Source organism: Lagenorhynchus albirostris, chromosome 10 (assembly GCF_949774975.1).
Source record: "Lagenorhynchus albirostris chromosome 10, mLagAlb1.1, whole genome shotgun sequence".
Classification (NCBI taxonomy): Eukaryota; Metazoa; Chordata; class Mammalia; order Artiodactyla; family Delphinidae; genus Lagenorhynchus; species Lagenorhynchus albirostris.
Genome location: NC_083104.1, coordinates 61,320,711 through 61,338,419, shown reverse-complemented (window position 1 = coordinate 61,338,419; position 17,709 = coordinate 61,320,711). Strand labels below are relative to the sequence as shown.

Here is a 17,709-nt window from a genome sequence, read left to right as displayed (position 1 = left end):
CAGAAGTTCTAAATGCAAAATCAATGAAGCCATACCACTGCACTGTAGAAAGATGTGGATCTAAGAATTATTTTTGAAAGGATAACTAAACAGTAAATCAATAACTTTGTTTGACAATAAAATTAAAAGCTGTGCCAACTCTTCATTTTCCATGATAAAGGAAGCATACAAATCACAGCAAAATAAACTCCAGGTAAAATCCAATACTTGCTTTAAAACAATGATTTCAACTATTCTCCCCATAAGTTCTTATCAGATTGGCCAGAGTGTAACATCCTTTGACTTGCTTTCTCCCCTAGACAAGTGCCAAAAAGCAGGCTAAGCTAAAGCAGAGGCAAGGAGCCTAGATATTTTAAAAATTAAATATCCATCTTCCCCACCAAAGCCTGAAAAGGCAGCTGTACATGGACAATGAAATGCTTAAGTAAAGGGTTTGTTCTCACTTTGATCAGACTGGCAGGTTTGCCTCTGATGTTCAATAATCAAGGAAGGAGCCAGAACACTGTACCCCATTTCCCACCCACCCCTGCTGCCCCCGGCCCTTCCTCCAGAGGAGTTGATGGGAAGTCCCACTGCAGAGTCCTTAGGGATCTACAAAGAGAAAATACAGCTCTTAGAATCTTGGCTGCACAACCTCCTGACTGAAATGATATAGGAGCCCTGCCTATGGACAGACACAGCAGGAAAAATGAGGTGATCGGACACGGATGTGAAATTTCCTAAGACCTCACAAAACTGCAAGCTGGATGGTTTCTCCCAATTTCAGATGCAGCCTGCAGCCCTCCTCGGCTTTAATGTCCTCAACTCTCACACCAGTGATGGATAACCCCCTGCTTCAAGGACCGCCTCACCAAGCCATCACTCTGAAAAAATGGGATTGTTCTTCAATCATTTCTCAAACAGTTGTCACAAACCTGCTCTCCTTTAACAACAAACACGTCTGTCTTCTTGTTTCATGTCCTTCATAGGACAAACACAGAGAGTGTACAATGCCGGGGCGGGGTGGGGGGGAACCCACCAAACTTCCCACATCCCTTAAAGTTCTGGGATGACTTTATGCTCCACATCCCAGGACAGTGATCCAGACCAGGGTCCTGTTCCAAGTCTGTGTCAGTGTTTTAAAAAATGTTTGTTTTTAGACGCTGCCTTCTAGACTACAGTCCTAAAAGCTGACAGTATATAATTATATATTTTTTAAAAAAGAAAAAAAGAGAGAGATGGGGGGTATTTGACAAAGAGTTTTTTCCATACTTAAGCATTGTATAGCCTGAGGGAACTTGGATGCATATCTAAGGAAACACAGGAAGCTCTCTAAGTCATTGACAGTACAAAGAGCTTAACTGCTGGGAAATTAAGTGGCATTTCTCTATAGGCTAATAGTGGCTGTTCTGTCGTGACTAGACAGAAAGACAGTGACCAGGCCTCTTCCTTTCAGGTGTGAGACAGCAGCGCTCCTCTCTCTGCGATTGTTTTCAGATGACTTACGTTTCAGAATGTGAATTCTCATACAGAGGAATAGAAGGCTGGACTCCACAGACATTCTTTTCCTGGAGGAAATTTGAATACAATATACCCTTCCTTGTACCACATACCTGCTCCAGTAATGATATTCTATATCAAGAAGTGCTTATATTTATAGATAGCAAAGATGAAGGAATATGAGAATTTAAAATAGCCCCAGGAATTTACTCTATATTTTGCATATGGCAACCTTATTGGTCAAGAATCAATAAAAAGAAGAATATTTCTATGGCACTGGCAACATCAAAGCAAGCATGAGCGAGCCTGCTGGTTGGAATTTAGACTCTGTTTCTTCACTTTAGACAGTGAAATAAGAGCCATAGCAAACTAAGGTTTTCTTTAAATCAATATAAATGTTGTTATCAAGAAGGAAATAAGAGTTTCTCCCTAGACATATGGGTTTTCTGGGTATGATATATCAAAGAAATCTAGGGTGGAAAAATCGGTGTTGGGGAAGGATAAACATGAGCAAATGTTTTCCATTCATTATTAAAAAGCAACCTGATAATTTTATGTGATTGTATTCTGAAATAAATGCATATCTTCAAACTTGGGCAAAAAAAGAATATTTATAAATGACTACCTTTAAAAATATATATTTGTTTTATCTCTCTATTTCCTCTCTAATCCAAGGTTTTGACAATATCTATGCTTTACTTGCCATAGATATGTATCTTTGGTGTCTAGCTATCTTGCAGTACCTCTGAGGTCAGAAAGATGCCAGCAAAGCATCAAGTCAAATGATTTAATCTGTCAATGTATACATACAGTTCTTTATTCATAAGGAAACTGGGATGTTATTTCCATCAGCTTTAAATTGTAAATTAAGTGTGAAAAAAGGTAATCTTCTGAAGAGTTAACTCCTCACAAATTCTAATAGTTACTATCTCTGTTGGTCATAAACAAGCCTCACCCACAAAGACAGATGTTCTTCTAATAGCTCCTGCTCTCCTACTACCATCCACCAAGTGACTCTACTCCCATCCCATCATTGTCTTGATTCTAAAATAATGTGTTCCCTTCCTTCTGTCCTAATAACTTTTAGTTGAAATGCTCCTATGAACCCAAACTTTAATGTGGGATCACATCATGTAGGCTATGCATCTTCTAGAAGCCTCTCCCTAGTCTTCCAGAGGCTGACCTCCCCTCACCCCACATATCAAGTCACACACAGTAAGGCAGGCACATCAGACTCTCAAGGGTTTTCATGAGCTCATTAGATACAGTATGACCATTTAGAGATGATGAAATAAACATTTCATTATCTTTTTCACAAAAATAAGCCTAGATTATTAGAGATTAAGTCACTGTTATATTCCTAAGTGTGGAAGGGACAAAAGGAAGGCTAATTTCCACCTTAAAGATTATAAAGAAAAAAAAGTATCAAAAAATAGAAATCAATCTTCTACTTATACTCTATAATACATTGAAGAGCTTCCATAATACCAAAGTACGTTATAGAACATTCTTAAATGATAAGAGAAAAAACCCTCAGATGAAATTCAGTACAACTGTCATTCAATGCTTTTGCAATGACTGCTAATGAATTGTTAGGTTAGAAACAGCGCCTGTGTGGTTAGTCATATTGTCTAATGAAAAAATCAGTACACAATGACCACTTTATGTGATTACTCCAATTTTCCTCGCTGAATCCTTCCCCATTCTGGAATCAGAATTATTCTTTAGGCCAGCCTAAATTTCCTGACTATATCGACAATTGTTACTTTGGCACAATTGTTACTTTAGGAGTTTGAGAAGAGAAGAAAATGCAGTTCTAACTATAAATGGATGCTTTCCTTTGAAATAACTTTATAGGAAGTTTGCATAATAAACCACTTTCCATCCTGCAAAAAGAAAGCATACCAGAGTCTGAACTATGGCATGGTTGGTGGCATTCATATGGGCATTGAGTGGAAAAGAACATTCTCCATCACAATAAAATGCAGCATATCCTTCTGGTGCTATAATCCAGTCCTAAAATGCACAAGAAGAGAAGAAGAAATAATATCACCAAAATAAAAACACAGAAAATCAATTCTTAAAGAATACTCAAATATAATTAATATAATATAATATAATATAATCTGGATTGGTTTCTCTTCTTGGTCCAACAATTACTGTAATAGGACAGCCTCCCCCAAGCCCTTAATTTATGGTTAAGTTAAAGTTTACAACAAAAGTATAAATATTTTCACAAGAAATTGTCCTCTGTAATTTCTCCCAAGAGGTCACTATGTAAGATATTCATAGCCTGTATTAACCCATGTATTCATGAATAAAGCCTTAATCATGAAAGAGCATTCTAAATATTGTTTAAACAGGAAATGATGAACTCTGGAAAGTTCAAGTGAACCAGAAAGGAAAAGAAGAATAAACTTAATTGAGATCATTCTCATTACTTCTTACTAACTCATTCCTGCTTTAGAAGCTTGACAAGCTCCTAAAGCTGTAAGATTTGTGCCTTGTCCTATTTTTCTTTCCATTCATGTGTTAACTTTATAGTCTCTTTAAAAGAAATGAATTGGAGAAAATTCCTGAGCACTGTACGTGAAAAATTTTAGGAAGCTAAAAAGTTGGCACTTATAATGGTGGCCCTGATTTTTTTTCCAGAGACGTAAAACTTGTCACCGATGTAAAATTATTGAACAATTCATGTAAATTTAAAAATGCTTACTTGTTAATATTATTTCTCAGTATAATAGCTCATATTCTGAGGATCCAATGTAATGGAATAATGTAATCTAGGCAATCCAATTTAAACTATTTCAACACAGAGCCATTAAAAATTATTTTGGTTAAATCCTCCTTCCCACCCTGTTTGTGAAGCAGATGTAAAAGAAAGCAATAAGATTTTTAAGTACAAGAAAAAAATTTTTTTCTGTAGATCTACCTTATGACAGAGACATAGTCAAGGATTCTATTTCTTATACCAATAGTTTGGGACCATAGGAGGCAAATGGAAATTGCTTGAGTTAATCTGAAAAATGGTATTAAAATGAAAACTTGGGGATATTTAAACAACAGGGGTTTTTTTTTCACTCTCTAAGTGTGCATTTCTTCTTTAGCGTAATTGTTTTTTTTTTAACCATAAACTCTGTTATGTTTCAATGGTGAAAGGATAATGGAGAAATAAAAATGATGTGGATAATCTATATACTGAATAGTCACGTCGAAAATAATTGGTTACTGTATAGGAAAAATTCCTGGCAAAGATTCTGAGTAATTCAGGATTGATAATAAAGCAAAAAAGAAGCAGCCATGTTGGCTGACCATTCTTACCTGCCATCCCAGATCCCGGAAGCTCACGTAGAGTTCATGCTTCTTACAGGCTTGTTTTTGTTCACTTGTGTTATAGTCTGAAGATAAAAATCAGATTTTCAACAAACGGCAGTCTATCAGGTATACTAATATTTCTTTTGTGAGTTCACTGATAAAATCAAAAGGAGGCTGTATTTGAAGTCATGAAACATGAGTTTGAATCTCAAAGTGAAAGCCACTTACTAGCCACGTGAACTTCAAGCAAGTCACTAGCCTTGAATGTTTTCTTCTGTAAAATGCAGACAACACCATGTACCTTGAGAAGTTCTAACAAGGATCAGGTTGTATCCTTTGTGTTGTGATGGTGAACAGCCTGACACCTGGCACTCAATAAATGCTTTCATTAATTCACTCAAACTACAGTGGTGCTTACTATATTCATGTATATTAAATATTCAAACAACACTTCTTTTATTCTTCCATGAGACAAACACTGGGAGAGGACCAACTGGGATGCTACAGAGTTGATTTTATCTTAATAAATATCTCAAACTCAGGATACCCGAAGTGGAGCTTCTGATTGCCTCCCCCCTCACCCCCAAACTAGTTCCACCTATAGAGGACAGATAGCAACTTCCCAGGCAAAAGAAACAAACACAAAAACTGGAGTCAAAACGTACTCATTTTATTTCTCACCTCCACATCCAATCTGTCAGGAAATCCTTACACATTTCACCTCCAAATACATCCAAAATTCACCCACCCTCACCACCTCCATGATGGGTTCTGGTCCAAACCAGCACCATCTCTCTCCTGAATTACTGCCACATCCTCACTGCTATTCTTCCTGCTCTGCCCTGCCCCAACCCACCCCCATATCAAAGCAGCCAAGAGTCAGCTCAATTATGCCACGCTCCAGCAAAATGTCCCACCGCGGTTCCCATATCAGGCCATGACGTCTCCTTGTTGTTTTGCGCACAGGTCTGCTTTCTCCCACCTTGGGGTCTTCACTCTCATCCCACCCCCCTTCCCTGCAATGCTCTTCCCCTGGATATCTACTTATCTAAGTCTCAAAGCTTCTTCAGTTCTTCGCTTAAGCATCATCTTGTCAACAAGGCCTTCACTGACTACCCTATTTCAGATCCCAACTCCCACTCCGATATTTCTCTCCCGCCTTGCTCTGATTTTTTTTTATCCATTTTGCTGATCATCTCTTAATATGCTACGCCATTTACTATTTATCATGTACTTTGGTTCTTGCCTGTTTCTTCCCTCTAGAATGTCAGCTCCCCAAGGGTAAAAATCTTGTCTGGTCCCATTTGGTGCTCTGATATACCCCAAATCTCAGGAACAGTGCCTGGCACACAGTAAGTACTCAATAAATATTTGAGGAATCAAAGAATGAATTCCTCAGAATATTCCAGAAATGACTTGTAGCAAAGAAAATACATGATTTCCAGGACTTATTTTGGAATATAATCTGAAAAACCCATAACCTTTGATAACTGATTAAAGGAATTAAGAATAGAGAATCCCCAATCACGTCTGGAATAAAGTAAAACACTGCAGAAACACAAAAAATCTCTCTATATTATTGTCTCTGGGGTTTATTCATAATTTATATAAATAATATTCAAAAAGCTAACCCATTTTAATTATTTCTAACACAAATAAATGAAAGAGGAAAAAATTTAGGGTGATGGGAGCCACAAAATAATTTATTTTCAAAGAAGACAGCTAATGTTTTCATCTAGGAATAAATGCTACTTTCACTCTGACAGTTGTCTCTAAATCAATGTAGCAGTTCACTGTGAAGAGCAGCCTGTCTTAAGGTGTCACCTTCCAGTTTAATTATCCTCAACCTCTAAGAAAATGTAGGCACATCAAAGATCCAAGGGGCCTGTCTTAACGGGCCCTGTCGTCTGCCTTTCACAGTGACTTCAACTAATTATTTATTTAATGTGAGTCTAGAAAACAAGATGATGATTAAATTTGAACACAGAGACTCTTTTACTTCTAGATCAGAGTTATTCCTGTGTGCAATTACCTTCATTAAAACAAATTAAATATATAGATAATGACAGAAAATGGAGAAAAGGGAATTTATTTGAAACTTAGCATTCTTCTTCTTTGGGTAAACTTTTCTCCTAATTGAAATAGCAAATGGAGTTAAGTTTGTCCAGGCAATAAACAAGGGTACTGTAATAATAAGTATAATACCATGAAATGGATAAGTTTGAACCCTGCATCATTTTTAGGGAAAAGGAATAACTAATTCTAATATTAGTTTGACTGCATAAACTTCTTATTTTTTTAAAATTTATTTTTGGCTGTGTTGGGTCTTCATTTCTGTGCGAGGGCTTTCTCTAGTTGTGGCAAGTGGGGGCCACTCTTCATTGCGGTGCGCGGGCCTCTCACTATCGCAGCCTCTCTTGTTGCGGAGCACAGGCTCCAGATGCGCAGGCTCAGTAGTTGTGGCTCACAGGCCTAGTTGCTCCGTGGCATGTGGGATCTTCCCAGACCAGGGCTTGAACCCGTGTCCCCTGCATTAGCAGGCAGATTCTCAACCACTGTGCCACCAGGGAAGCCATGCATAAACTTCTTGATATTTAGAATTTTTTAAAAATAAAGTCAGCTATGCATTAGACCAGGGACCAGCAAACGTTTACTCAAAAAGGACAGATAGTATATATTTCAGGCTACAAGTTTCCCCCTCTCAGTGACTCAACTCTGCCCCAGTAGCATGAAAGCAGCCGTAGATAGTATGTGAATGGATGGATATGGCTATATTGCAATAAAATTTTGCTTATGGAGCCTAAAATTTCAATTTCATATAATTTCTGAGTGAAACAAAGTATTATTCTATTTCGAGTATTTTTCACACATCTAAAAATGTAAAAACCATTGTTAGCAATTGGGCGGTACAAAAACAGGCGATGGCTGGATTTGACTCTTAGGCCTTACTTTGCCGAACCCTGCATCAGACAGTCATGGGAATATTTATTCATTTATCCTTGTCTTAATGAAAGGCATGGAATGTGAATAAAGACCTTATAGCCAATAACACATTCAAGTATATCTGAAAAGCCATAAACTATGTCTAAGGTTATTTGAATTCCATGTTTATAAAAAAAGAAAGAAAGTCAAACTCAAAAGTCAAAATAGATCTGTTTCATCTATGCAGCTTTTCATGCAGGCTCAGTGATGTATATAATGTAACATCACATAAAGGTAACGAGCAATAAATTTATAACAGAATCTTGTTCCAAGAGTCTGATTTCATAGAGCATTAGGACCATATGCTTAGTCTGTCAGAAATAAAAATGAATGGATACTGAGTAAATGTTGTACCCAAACCAGCAAAGTCTGCAGTTAGGTTTACTAAATGGTTGGCAGAATAAACTGTGGGAGGAAAGGCAAAGAAATTAAATTTATAGCTTTAGAAATAGTGATTGGCAGCCCTTCAAATATGAAAATGAGATGGACATGATGCTGCTGTTGACAAACCTGCGTAGAAATGAAGAGTCGCACCAGAAACTACTAAACGTTCTGGAGCCACAGCCAACACTAGAAAAGCATGATAGCATTCCTCAACCACAAGGCAGGTATCGCACACACGTATTTCCCTCTTAATGGTAATAGTATTGGGAAACCAGTTCCAAAATATTGAAAATATTGTTAAATACTTTATGCCAATTTGGTTATGATCAATTTCTGGAAACAATGCAAATTTATTTATATCTTTACAAGCTATATTTTTTTCTTCCAGTTTTATTGAGATGTAATTGACATACAGCACCGTACAACTTTAAGGTGTACAGCATAATGGTTTGACTCACATACATCATGAAGTGATGATCACAGTAAGTTTAGTGAGCAGTCATCATCTCACACAGATACAAAATCAAAGAAATAGAAAATTGTTTTCCTTGTGATGAGAACGCTTAGGATTTACTCGCCTAACAACTTTTGTATATAACGTACAGCAGTGTTAATCATATTCATCATGCTGTATATTACATCCCTAGAACTTATTTATCTTATAAATGGGAGCTTGTACTTTTTGATTACCTTCATCCAGTTCCCCCTCATCCCCCAATAATGCAAATTTAATCTTTGTCTTAGTTTGATTTTTCTTAATTTTTGATTATTTTGTCATAGAAAAAAAATTAAATACATGATTTAAAAAAATCCTGAGGGCTTCCCTGGTGGCGCAGTGGTTGAGAGTCCGCCTGCCGATGCAGGGGACATGGGTTTGTGCCCCGGTCCGGAAAGATCCCACATGCTGCAGAGCTGCTGGGCCCGTGAGTCATGACCGCTGAGCCTGTGCATCCGGAGCCTGTGCTCCGCAACGGGAGAGGCCACAACAGTGAGAGGCCCGCGTACTGCAAAAAACAAAACAACAACAACAACAACAAAAACCCCAAAAACCCAAAAAATATCCTGTGATCTACATAGGGTTAGGGCTTCAATGGTCTGTCCAGTAGTCCCTGAAGAAACAACCTAATAAAGAAACACATGCTAACCTAGCTATGAAGGGCACAAAAGAAATAAGTCCAAAAAACTCCATATACCAGTATGGGTTTCTTTTTTCTTTAAAATCTAGCATTAGTGTCTTTAAGGAATAAAATGTAGGTGAATCTGTAAAAGAGAAGAAAAAAATCCAAAATAGAATTTAACATTTAAATACATCAACAGCTTAAGCCAAATATGATGAGATACTGTGTTTCAAAGCAAAGGAGATGTCAACATTCTCTTACTTAATTCCTAGAGGGAGATAACGGACGGACGTCAGCACCCACAGCTTCAGGATGTTCATTAATTCATAGAAAATGAAAATGACAAATGAATGAAGGTATCAGAGGTAAAATAGCAGGAATGGTGTTACCGTAGACTGTTCAATACTGTAAATTTTGATACGGCCTTGGGGGTAGATAAACCCCAAGCAAATAGCAATCCCCCCCAAAGATGAGGGATTTCAAATGCCACTGCTACTCTCGCTTAATCTCCATCTTCCACATCCAGTGAATGACTCGCCCAAATTTACGTATGACCCAGTAGGAATTACTGTTATTTATTTATGTAGGGATAATTGTGTTTGTCTATGTATGAGTGTGTGACACAGAACAGGCACCACAACATAATAACTGTCTGGTGTGTTTGCTTAACTCTGCTTAGCAAAGCCTCTGTGGATGATGCAACAAACATTCTCACCTTAGAGCTCGTTGACATAAAAACCCATCCACAAACGTGAGTCTCCGAATGCCTACCAGACATCTATGTGTGAAAGTTTCCCAGAGGCCGCCGACTCACTATTTTTGTTTCTGACCTCATACTCCTTACATTCCTTCTACTTGGTTAACAGGATAACCAGTCATCTAGTGGCCCAAGACAGAAAATTGAGTACGTTTCTCGATTTTCTTTCTTTTACCCTCCTACCCTGCATTAAATCCATCCCCAACCCCCTTTAACCAACACACCTCTAGCCTAGTTAACCTAGCAGAAGTGCTTTGCACTCTTGGTCACCTCACACTACCCGGACATCCTCTTTGGGAATTTGGTCCTAGGATAACCCTTCATCCCTGTCTCCTCCTTCCTCTCTGACCTTAAGTCTTTTGCCTAGTTTATGGAATTCCTTTTTCTCCTTTGTCTATACTAAAGTGCTGATGTTCCCACTGGGGGCTCCATCCTTGACGTTTCTCTCTTACCCTGGTTTCCATGGCAGTGTCAAGTCCTGTGCTTCATCTAACCATTGGGGCTCATAGCTGCGTCTTTTTCCTACACCTTTCACTTACTCTTGACACGCCCATTTCTGGAGTGCTGCCGGCTCCATTCCACATATTTTGGTTTCTACTTCCTCTCTCTCCAATCTATAATCTTCACTGTTTGGGGTATGGGACTAGACTTTTAATCATATTTTCACGTTCAGTTTTACCCCTTGGCATCTCATCCATCATTTTGATGCCAAATTGAACTTTTTAAAATGTGTTTCTGATTGTGAGACTCCTTTTTTTCCAACTGCCTGCACAGAAGCATCATAGTTCCTGACCATCACACACCTACACGTTATGACTTGGTCCCTGCATGACTTTCTATCTGACATCACACTGCTCTCGCACAAGAACCTGCACACCCGACAATTGGACACTGGTACGTAGTTCTATAACTGTGCACATAAGTCTGAAATAGCCTCACCCACCCCTCCATTTCTGGAAAATGCCTATTCTTTCTCATGAGTCACACACTATCCTTACTTCTCCCACACTACCTTGTACCTACTCTAGTGGAATTATCTCCTGATTAGTACTAGCGGGCATGTCTTTCCCATTGTCTGTGCGAGCGCTTTTTAAGAAGCAAAATTCTTATGCTACCCATCTTTCATGAGCATATAGTTAATACTTGCTTGTCACATTGTGGGTGCTTATTTAACACTGAATAAATATTTTACAATGAACCATGCCCGGATAAATTATCTCTCTAGAATTCTCTCTAGATAGAAATTTGACAATAAGTGACCAGGGGTATGGGTACTGATTAGAGAAAGAGGATTTCTAGTCTTCTCTGATGTAAAAGTCTGAACTTTTTAGGTACCAGTTCTGAAAAACCAAACCTTAATTTGACAAATAATAATGATAATGCCTAAACCTGAATGAGTACGTACCGCTGTTCTCCATTCTTTACACACATTAAATAACTAATTTAATCCTCACAATTCATGTAATTTTACCTTATGAGGCAGGTATTAGCATTTCCACTTCACAGATGAAGAAACAGACACAGAGAGACGTGACATGTCTCTGAGATTACACAACTAGGAAGTAGTGGACAGGGTTAAATGACAGAATGATAGATAGATAAATGTACAGATGGATAGATAGATGAAAAACATCTATCAGACTAGATCTAGGAACCAAAACAATTGTCGTCTGAGAAGGGATTTTCAAAATTTTGCATATTCAGGGCACAGATACCAGCTTTTAGTGTTAATTACTGGAAAAACCATGTAGATTAATACCATTCTCACACATGCAGCTTTGCAGGATTTTCACTGCAGCATTGATTTTGAAAGCTCCAATTTAAAAACAACCAAAATTTCTTTTTAAGAGTGACGTGATTAAATAAACTCTGATACAAGCGTTACTGAATATATTGTAGCAGTTAAAAAAAAAATGAAGTCACCATTTTGAAAGATGGCTGAAATATGTTGTTTAAAAACACATAAGACCAACTATATGACAACAAGAGTGAATCCTAAGGTAAACTATAGACGTTGGGTGATTGCGATGTCTCAGTGTAGGTTCATCTTTGGAAAGAAACGCACCATCCTGGTGAGTGATGTTGATAATGGGGGAGGTATGCATGTGTGGAGGCAGCGAGTACATGGGAAATCTCTGTACCTTCCTCTCAATCTTCTTGTGAACCTAAAACTGCTCTTAAAAAGTATGTAAAAATAGGAACCCTCCTGCACTGTTGGTGAGAATGTAAATTGGTGCAGCCACTATGGAGAACAGTATGAAGGTTCCTTAAAAATCTAAAAATAGAACTACCATATGACCGTGCAATCCCACTCCTCAGCATATATCAGGAGAAAACTATAATTTGAAAAGATACATGCACCCCTATGTTCATAGCAGCACGGTTTACAATAGCCAAGACATGGAAGCAACCTAAATGTCCATTGACAGATGAATGGATAAAAAAGATGTGGTAAATATATACAATGGAATATTATTCAGCCATAAGAAAGGAAATAATTCCATTTGCAGCAATATGGATGGACCTTCAGATTATCATACTAAATGAAGTAAGTCAGATAGAGAAAGACAAATATTATGTGATATCACTTATATGTGGAATCTAATAAAAATGATACAACTTATGTACAAAACAAAAATAGACTCACAGACGTAGAAAACAAACTTATGGTTACCAGAGAGGATGGGGGGAGGATAGATAAATTAGGAGTTTGAGATTAAAATATACACACTACTATATATAAAATAGATAAGCGATAAGGACATACTGTATAGCACAGGGAACTATATTCAATATCTTGTAATAACCTACAGTGGAAAAGAATCTGAAAAAGAATATATATGTGTGTGTGCATATATATACATATATATATACACACACACATATAGAACATAACAAAATATATTCTCCAAAAGTGATGTATATACGGAGGAAAAGATTTGGAAGTACATGTATCAAGTTGATACTTGTGTATCAGTATAACCTATCTCAAAAGAATTAGGTGTAGGTGATCAGAGGAGAATTTTAGCTTTATTGAAGACTTGATTATTTTTAAATAATGAAAATGTATATTAATTATATAATATAAAACAGTCTAAACAAATAATCCCAATTAATTTTTCCTTCTGGTTTTAATATTTTTGTCCAAGAGGCATGATTTTACACTGTATCCATTAGGCAAGAGATAGTGCCTGTCAAAGAGTTGGGAGTTGCAGAGTGTCCCCATTTTATTTATTTATTTATTTATTTATTTATTTATTGGCTGCACCATGCACGCAGCATGAGGGATCCTAGCTCCCCAACCAGGGATCGAACCCTTGCCCCTGCAGTGGAAGCGCGGAGTCTTAACCACTGGACAGCCAGCAAAGCCCCAGAGTGTCCCCATTTTAATGCCTCTTTGAAAGACTTCTTAAGAAATCACCATGGTTCCAGGCAGGGCACCAATGATTGGATTCACCTTCAAAGATCCCTAGTACCAAGCTTGCAATAAGCACCTTTTCAAGCAGTTCTGCAGTGAATCAGGACTTTCCATGTGCCCTGTAAACTCTTAATGTTCTATTTTTTTCGGCACTGATATAGTGCTCAAAACAGCATCTTGCTTTTGGTAGGTTCTTTAAAATCTTATCAACTTGGTGCCTTTCCATCTTAAAGGGTGGCTCCCTTAACATTTAGCTAATGCCTACATTTTCTTACCCCCAAACCCAAGTTCAAATGAAAATCAACTGTGCTGGCTCATCGTGAAACAAGCAACATCTTTCACAAAGTGTGTGCTCAACTTTCTTGCCAAAAACCTGAAGAGGACCAAAGAGGGAGGATTTCTGCAGAAAATCTGGGAGCAGTGGTTCTGTGCATAGGCACCTGAAAAAGGAACTTAGTTTTTCCCATACAGGCAACACGTTAAGGTCTTCAACGTGTGTTTGTGAAGTTGCTATTTTGTGTTAGACCCTGTTCTAGGCTCTCCACAAAGAAGAAAGAAGAAAGAAATGAGGTAAAGGCAGCAAGAATGACCTGGGTTCTCCTGCACTGTTGGAGACTTTTAACATTTGAGGATATGCTTTGCAAAAAAAAAAAAAAAAAAAAATGCAACCAAGCAAACTTCTAATACGACTCTCTCCCTTCTTCCTCCTGGCCCCGTTCTTAGTTATGGAGTCTTCACACAGTATTTTATTGTAAAAGCCTAGTAGTATTACAGCATTTACTATTTATATTTGGATAATTTTAAAATTTCACTGGCATTTCAAGTCTCCTAAGTATCAAATTTTATGTTTATATTAACCCCCTGTCTTTCAGGCCAAATCCTATGAGACTTTTTCCTGTCTGCTTGATTACTAACTATTGAAAGGTTAAGTCTCATACACACAAACCAGCTACTTTCTTTCTTCTTATTATCAAAATATGAGCATGTTCCAAAACCATCTACTGCATATTTCACAGAAATGGGTGCCAATGACACACCTTTTAAAAAGAAAATATTGGTCTATATTAGAATAATTTTGTACTCTGAATGGTGTTAGGAAACTGATGAAAAGTTACGTGATTTCTGTGCCATGTGTTTTATTCATCTCTAGTTATAGAAGCACATTTGTTACTTGTGGTCAGGAAGGGAAGATAAATAGAGTTCACCAATAGGGAGAAGGATTCGGATGATTTCAGTTGCTGGAACGCCTCTGCCAGAGTCATTATGAGCTCTAATAATACGTAGGCAACTTATCCTTTTTCCTTTGTAATTTCCTCAAAAATTATTTACTAGTCTATTCAAGATTTAACAAATCTTTTTCTTAATGCAGTCTGCTACATTAAATTAAAAACATTTCAACCCATTTCAGAACCATTCTACATGGAAAGAAAAATATACAACTTTGACAGGCTAGTATTTACAAGGAAGAAAAGGTCTTAGAAAGTTATTTTTCTCCATCTTTCATATTAAGCCATTACAATGTTTGCCAAACTAAATATCTTGTGAAGATTTTTATAAAATAGCCTTGTAATAAGGCACTAATATCACGTTTTACTTTCAAGTGAAAGAGACAGTTAAACTTACTTGATGGAAAATTATTTTAAAACATGGCTTTCTGCGTAGCATGTAATTCAGTATGATGCAATTCCATATAGAACTCTTCCCTCTGCTTCTGTGGCTAGATGCACAAAACAGACTTCTTTCTAACACGATTCTCCTGTACCTGCACTCTAGGAGGGTTCCAGTGAGCTCCACTTAGTATTTTTGTTGAGTGTCTCAGGTTCAAAAAAAATTCTGTATATTCTTGTTTCATTTATAATCATTTATAATCTTATCTATCACTCATGCATATTGGAGTAATAAAAAATTACAATATGACTTGTCAGTTTCTAGCAATTGGGAAAAAAATGAAGATTTTTTTCAGGAATAATGGCAAACACTGTCTAAATGTGTCTTTTTGGAAGAGCAAAACATTCTAATTTTCTGAAATACCCTATGCAGAGGTCATATCTGTTTTGTTCACCAGCTCATTCACTGTGCCTCACAAGTACACTGCATATGGTGGCCATCAACATAGAAGAATACACATTTTACAAATGAACAAATATGCCATACTAGATGGAATGTTCTAGGGCAAGGTTTCCCCTTCAAATGGGTTTATTTTTCATATAAGACAATTCCTAGGAATAAAATAGCCATCATTTTCATCTAAGAACAGCTTATGAAAATTTGTTGTACCAGGACTAAACAAGGTACTTAATGGTATAAATTATATTATTAAATTACTTCAGATTTTCTCAGATGAGTTCAGATCAACTGTACTTTTATCTCCCTTTCTATCAATTAATAGATTAAATTGCAAGCACAGTGGGATCAATTGTGCATTTGTAACATTTTGTTCGATTTCACATATGCAGGTATGTGTACACACACACTCAAAACAAATTATCTAGATAACAGCACTCCAAATAATTAATGGAAATATAAATATTATTTCAGTTACCATAAAATCTTCCCTGCTTCTCTTGTCATAAAAAATTTAAACTTCATGATTCACATGTACTGTTTTAAGTACCAAAGAAATCTTTTTATTTTGAGTATACCTGGTTACCCATCTATATTTGAGAGGCCCTGGAAAGGTCAGCTCACAAGTTGTGGAGTTCAGTTTGGGTTAGCCTTTGTCGATGTAGGCATTCCATAATTTTATTACTGCCAGCTTGATTTTAATTTGAACTGCATCTTTCAACATATGAAGGCAAGTCCTACTTACAGTATTTTAAAATGAATTACTGAGTGATTTGCTGATGAAACATTTGGGGGTTGCGAGAAATACCACTGGATGATTTAATAGACCAAATAAAGGTATATCCAGAGGGTAAACTTATTGTGGCTACTTGATTTGCAACACATGACCCCACCACTTTCTGTGCAGAACTGCTGCTCTGGTTTTTGCTTACCTCCAACACTGGACATTCTGGAGGAATCCTGATGAGAGCCGGATTTATTGCGGTTTTGATTTTTCCGTTTGTTGGCTGCTCTCACAGATCGGAGAAGTACCTCGCTAGCCTTGAAAAAGGCCACCATGAATGGTTGTTTTGACTGAGGCCCGTGTCTTCCCACGAGACCAGCCGACTTTACATTGATGCTGTGTCCTAGAACAGAGCGAAGGAGCACTGGGTTTATGAAGAAGAGATGAAGTTTACCTGATGGGAATGAACTCAGAGGGTACTTGCAAAAAGGGAGACTTTTTAAAACACTATCAGAATGTTTTCTCTGCAGGCCAAAGATTCTTATAAACATGGAAAGTTTACCATTACAGACAATTATCCATGCTTGATTTTCCATTTTGTATCCCTCTTTGGCCACAGAACACCGTCAGGCCTTCACTGATGGTCCCTTCTCAGACCTGGAAGTTGGCAATGTTCTAAATGGAAAGGCTTGACTCCCATTAGCCTGGAAATGTCCACGTTAAACAGTAATTTCAAAAAATTAGCTACAGGCGCTTCTGCATTAGGTGCCTTATAATTTTCCTCCATGTGATAAAATCTGAAAGGCTGGCTGGGTGTTTCTATTTTCACCAGCTTCTTTGGAGACTTTCCAGTGTTAATTAGTGTTGATAGCCTCGCCCCCTCACCTCTGGCCTGTGCCCATCCATCTTTACAAAGCTGTGATCTACTTAAAGCTCTTCAAAGATCCTTCCAGAACCCCTGCTGGGATGGAGATTTGCTGTAAGCTCCAGGTCTTTCTCCATGTAAAGGATTTTGAAGCAAACATGAAAATTACGGAATCCCTCCCCTTCTGAACTTGGACATGCCCGAATTATGTTTACTGAAAGGATTTCAGAAGATGCAAACCAAGCCTGGAGATGCTCAGGAAAGGAGAAAAATTCCAGGTGAGCTTGGATACTCACCTTGGTCTCTAAACCAGCCTGTGTCCCAGACCCTTTTGAGCCCCTGGAGTGGTTGTTTATCAGAAAAGGAGTGCACCCAGGGCCTGGGCAGGAATGGGTGAGAAGTGTCCTGGAGACTAGGAGTAGATGTTGATAAAGTATTTCTCCTTCTGGGATAGCAATAATAATTCTTATCATTATAAATGATAAGTATTATCATTATAAAAAAACATGTTTGGAGCCCATGCTGTGTACTCTAGGCATTTTTCTAAGTGTTTTCCATGCATTATTTAATGTGATTCCACAAATACCTTAGGAGTTAGATATT

General features: G+C 37.6%; 1 protein-coding gene across 2 annotated transcripts in view; it reads right to left on the bottom strand.

The window, feature by feature from the left end:
- Positions 1-17,709, bottom strand: part of BMP5 (bone morphogenetic protein 5) — a 116,990-nt gene that overhangs the window by 2,256 nt on the left and 97,025 nt on the right. Inside the window, exons 4-7 of one of the 2 annotated variants that reach the window (XM_060164111.1) lie at positions 16,450-16,644; positions 4,801-4,877; positions 3,385-3,495; positions 1,456-1,547 (exon numbers count right to left, since the gene is read on the bottom strand). In XM_060164111.1, the coding sequence (XP_060020094.1) occupies positions 1,482-1,547; positions 3,385-3,495; positions 4,801-4,877; positions 16,450-16,644 (449 nt within the window). In that variant the 3' untranslated portion in view covers positions 1,456-1,481. Of the gene's footprint in view, positions 1-1,455; positions 1,548-3,384; positions 3,496-4,800; positions 4,878-16,449; positions 16,645-17,709 lie in introns of those variants that run through there. The other variant, XM_060164110.1, reaches the window with a different exon arrangement.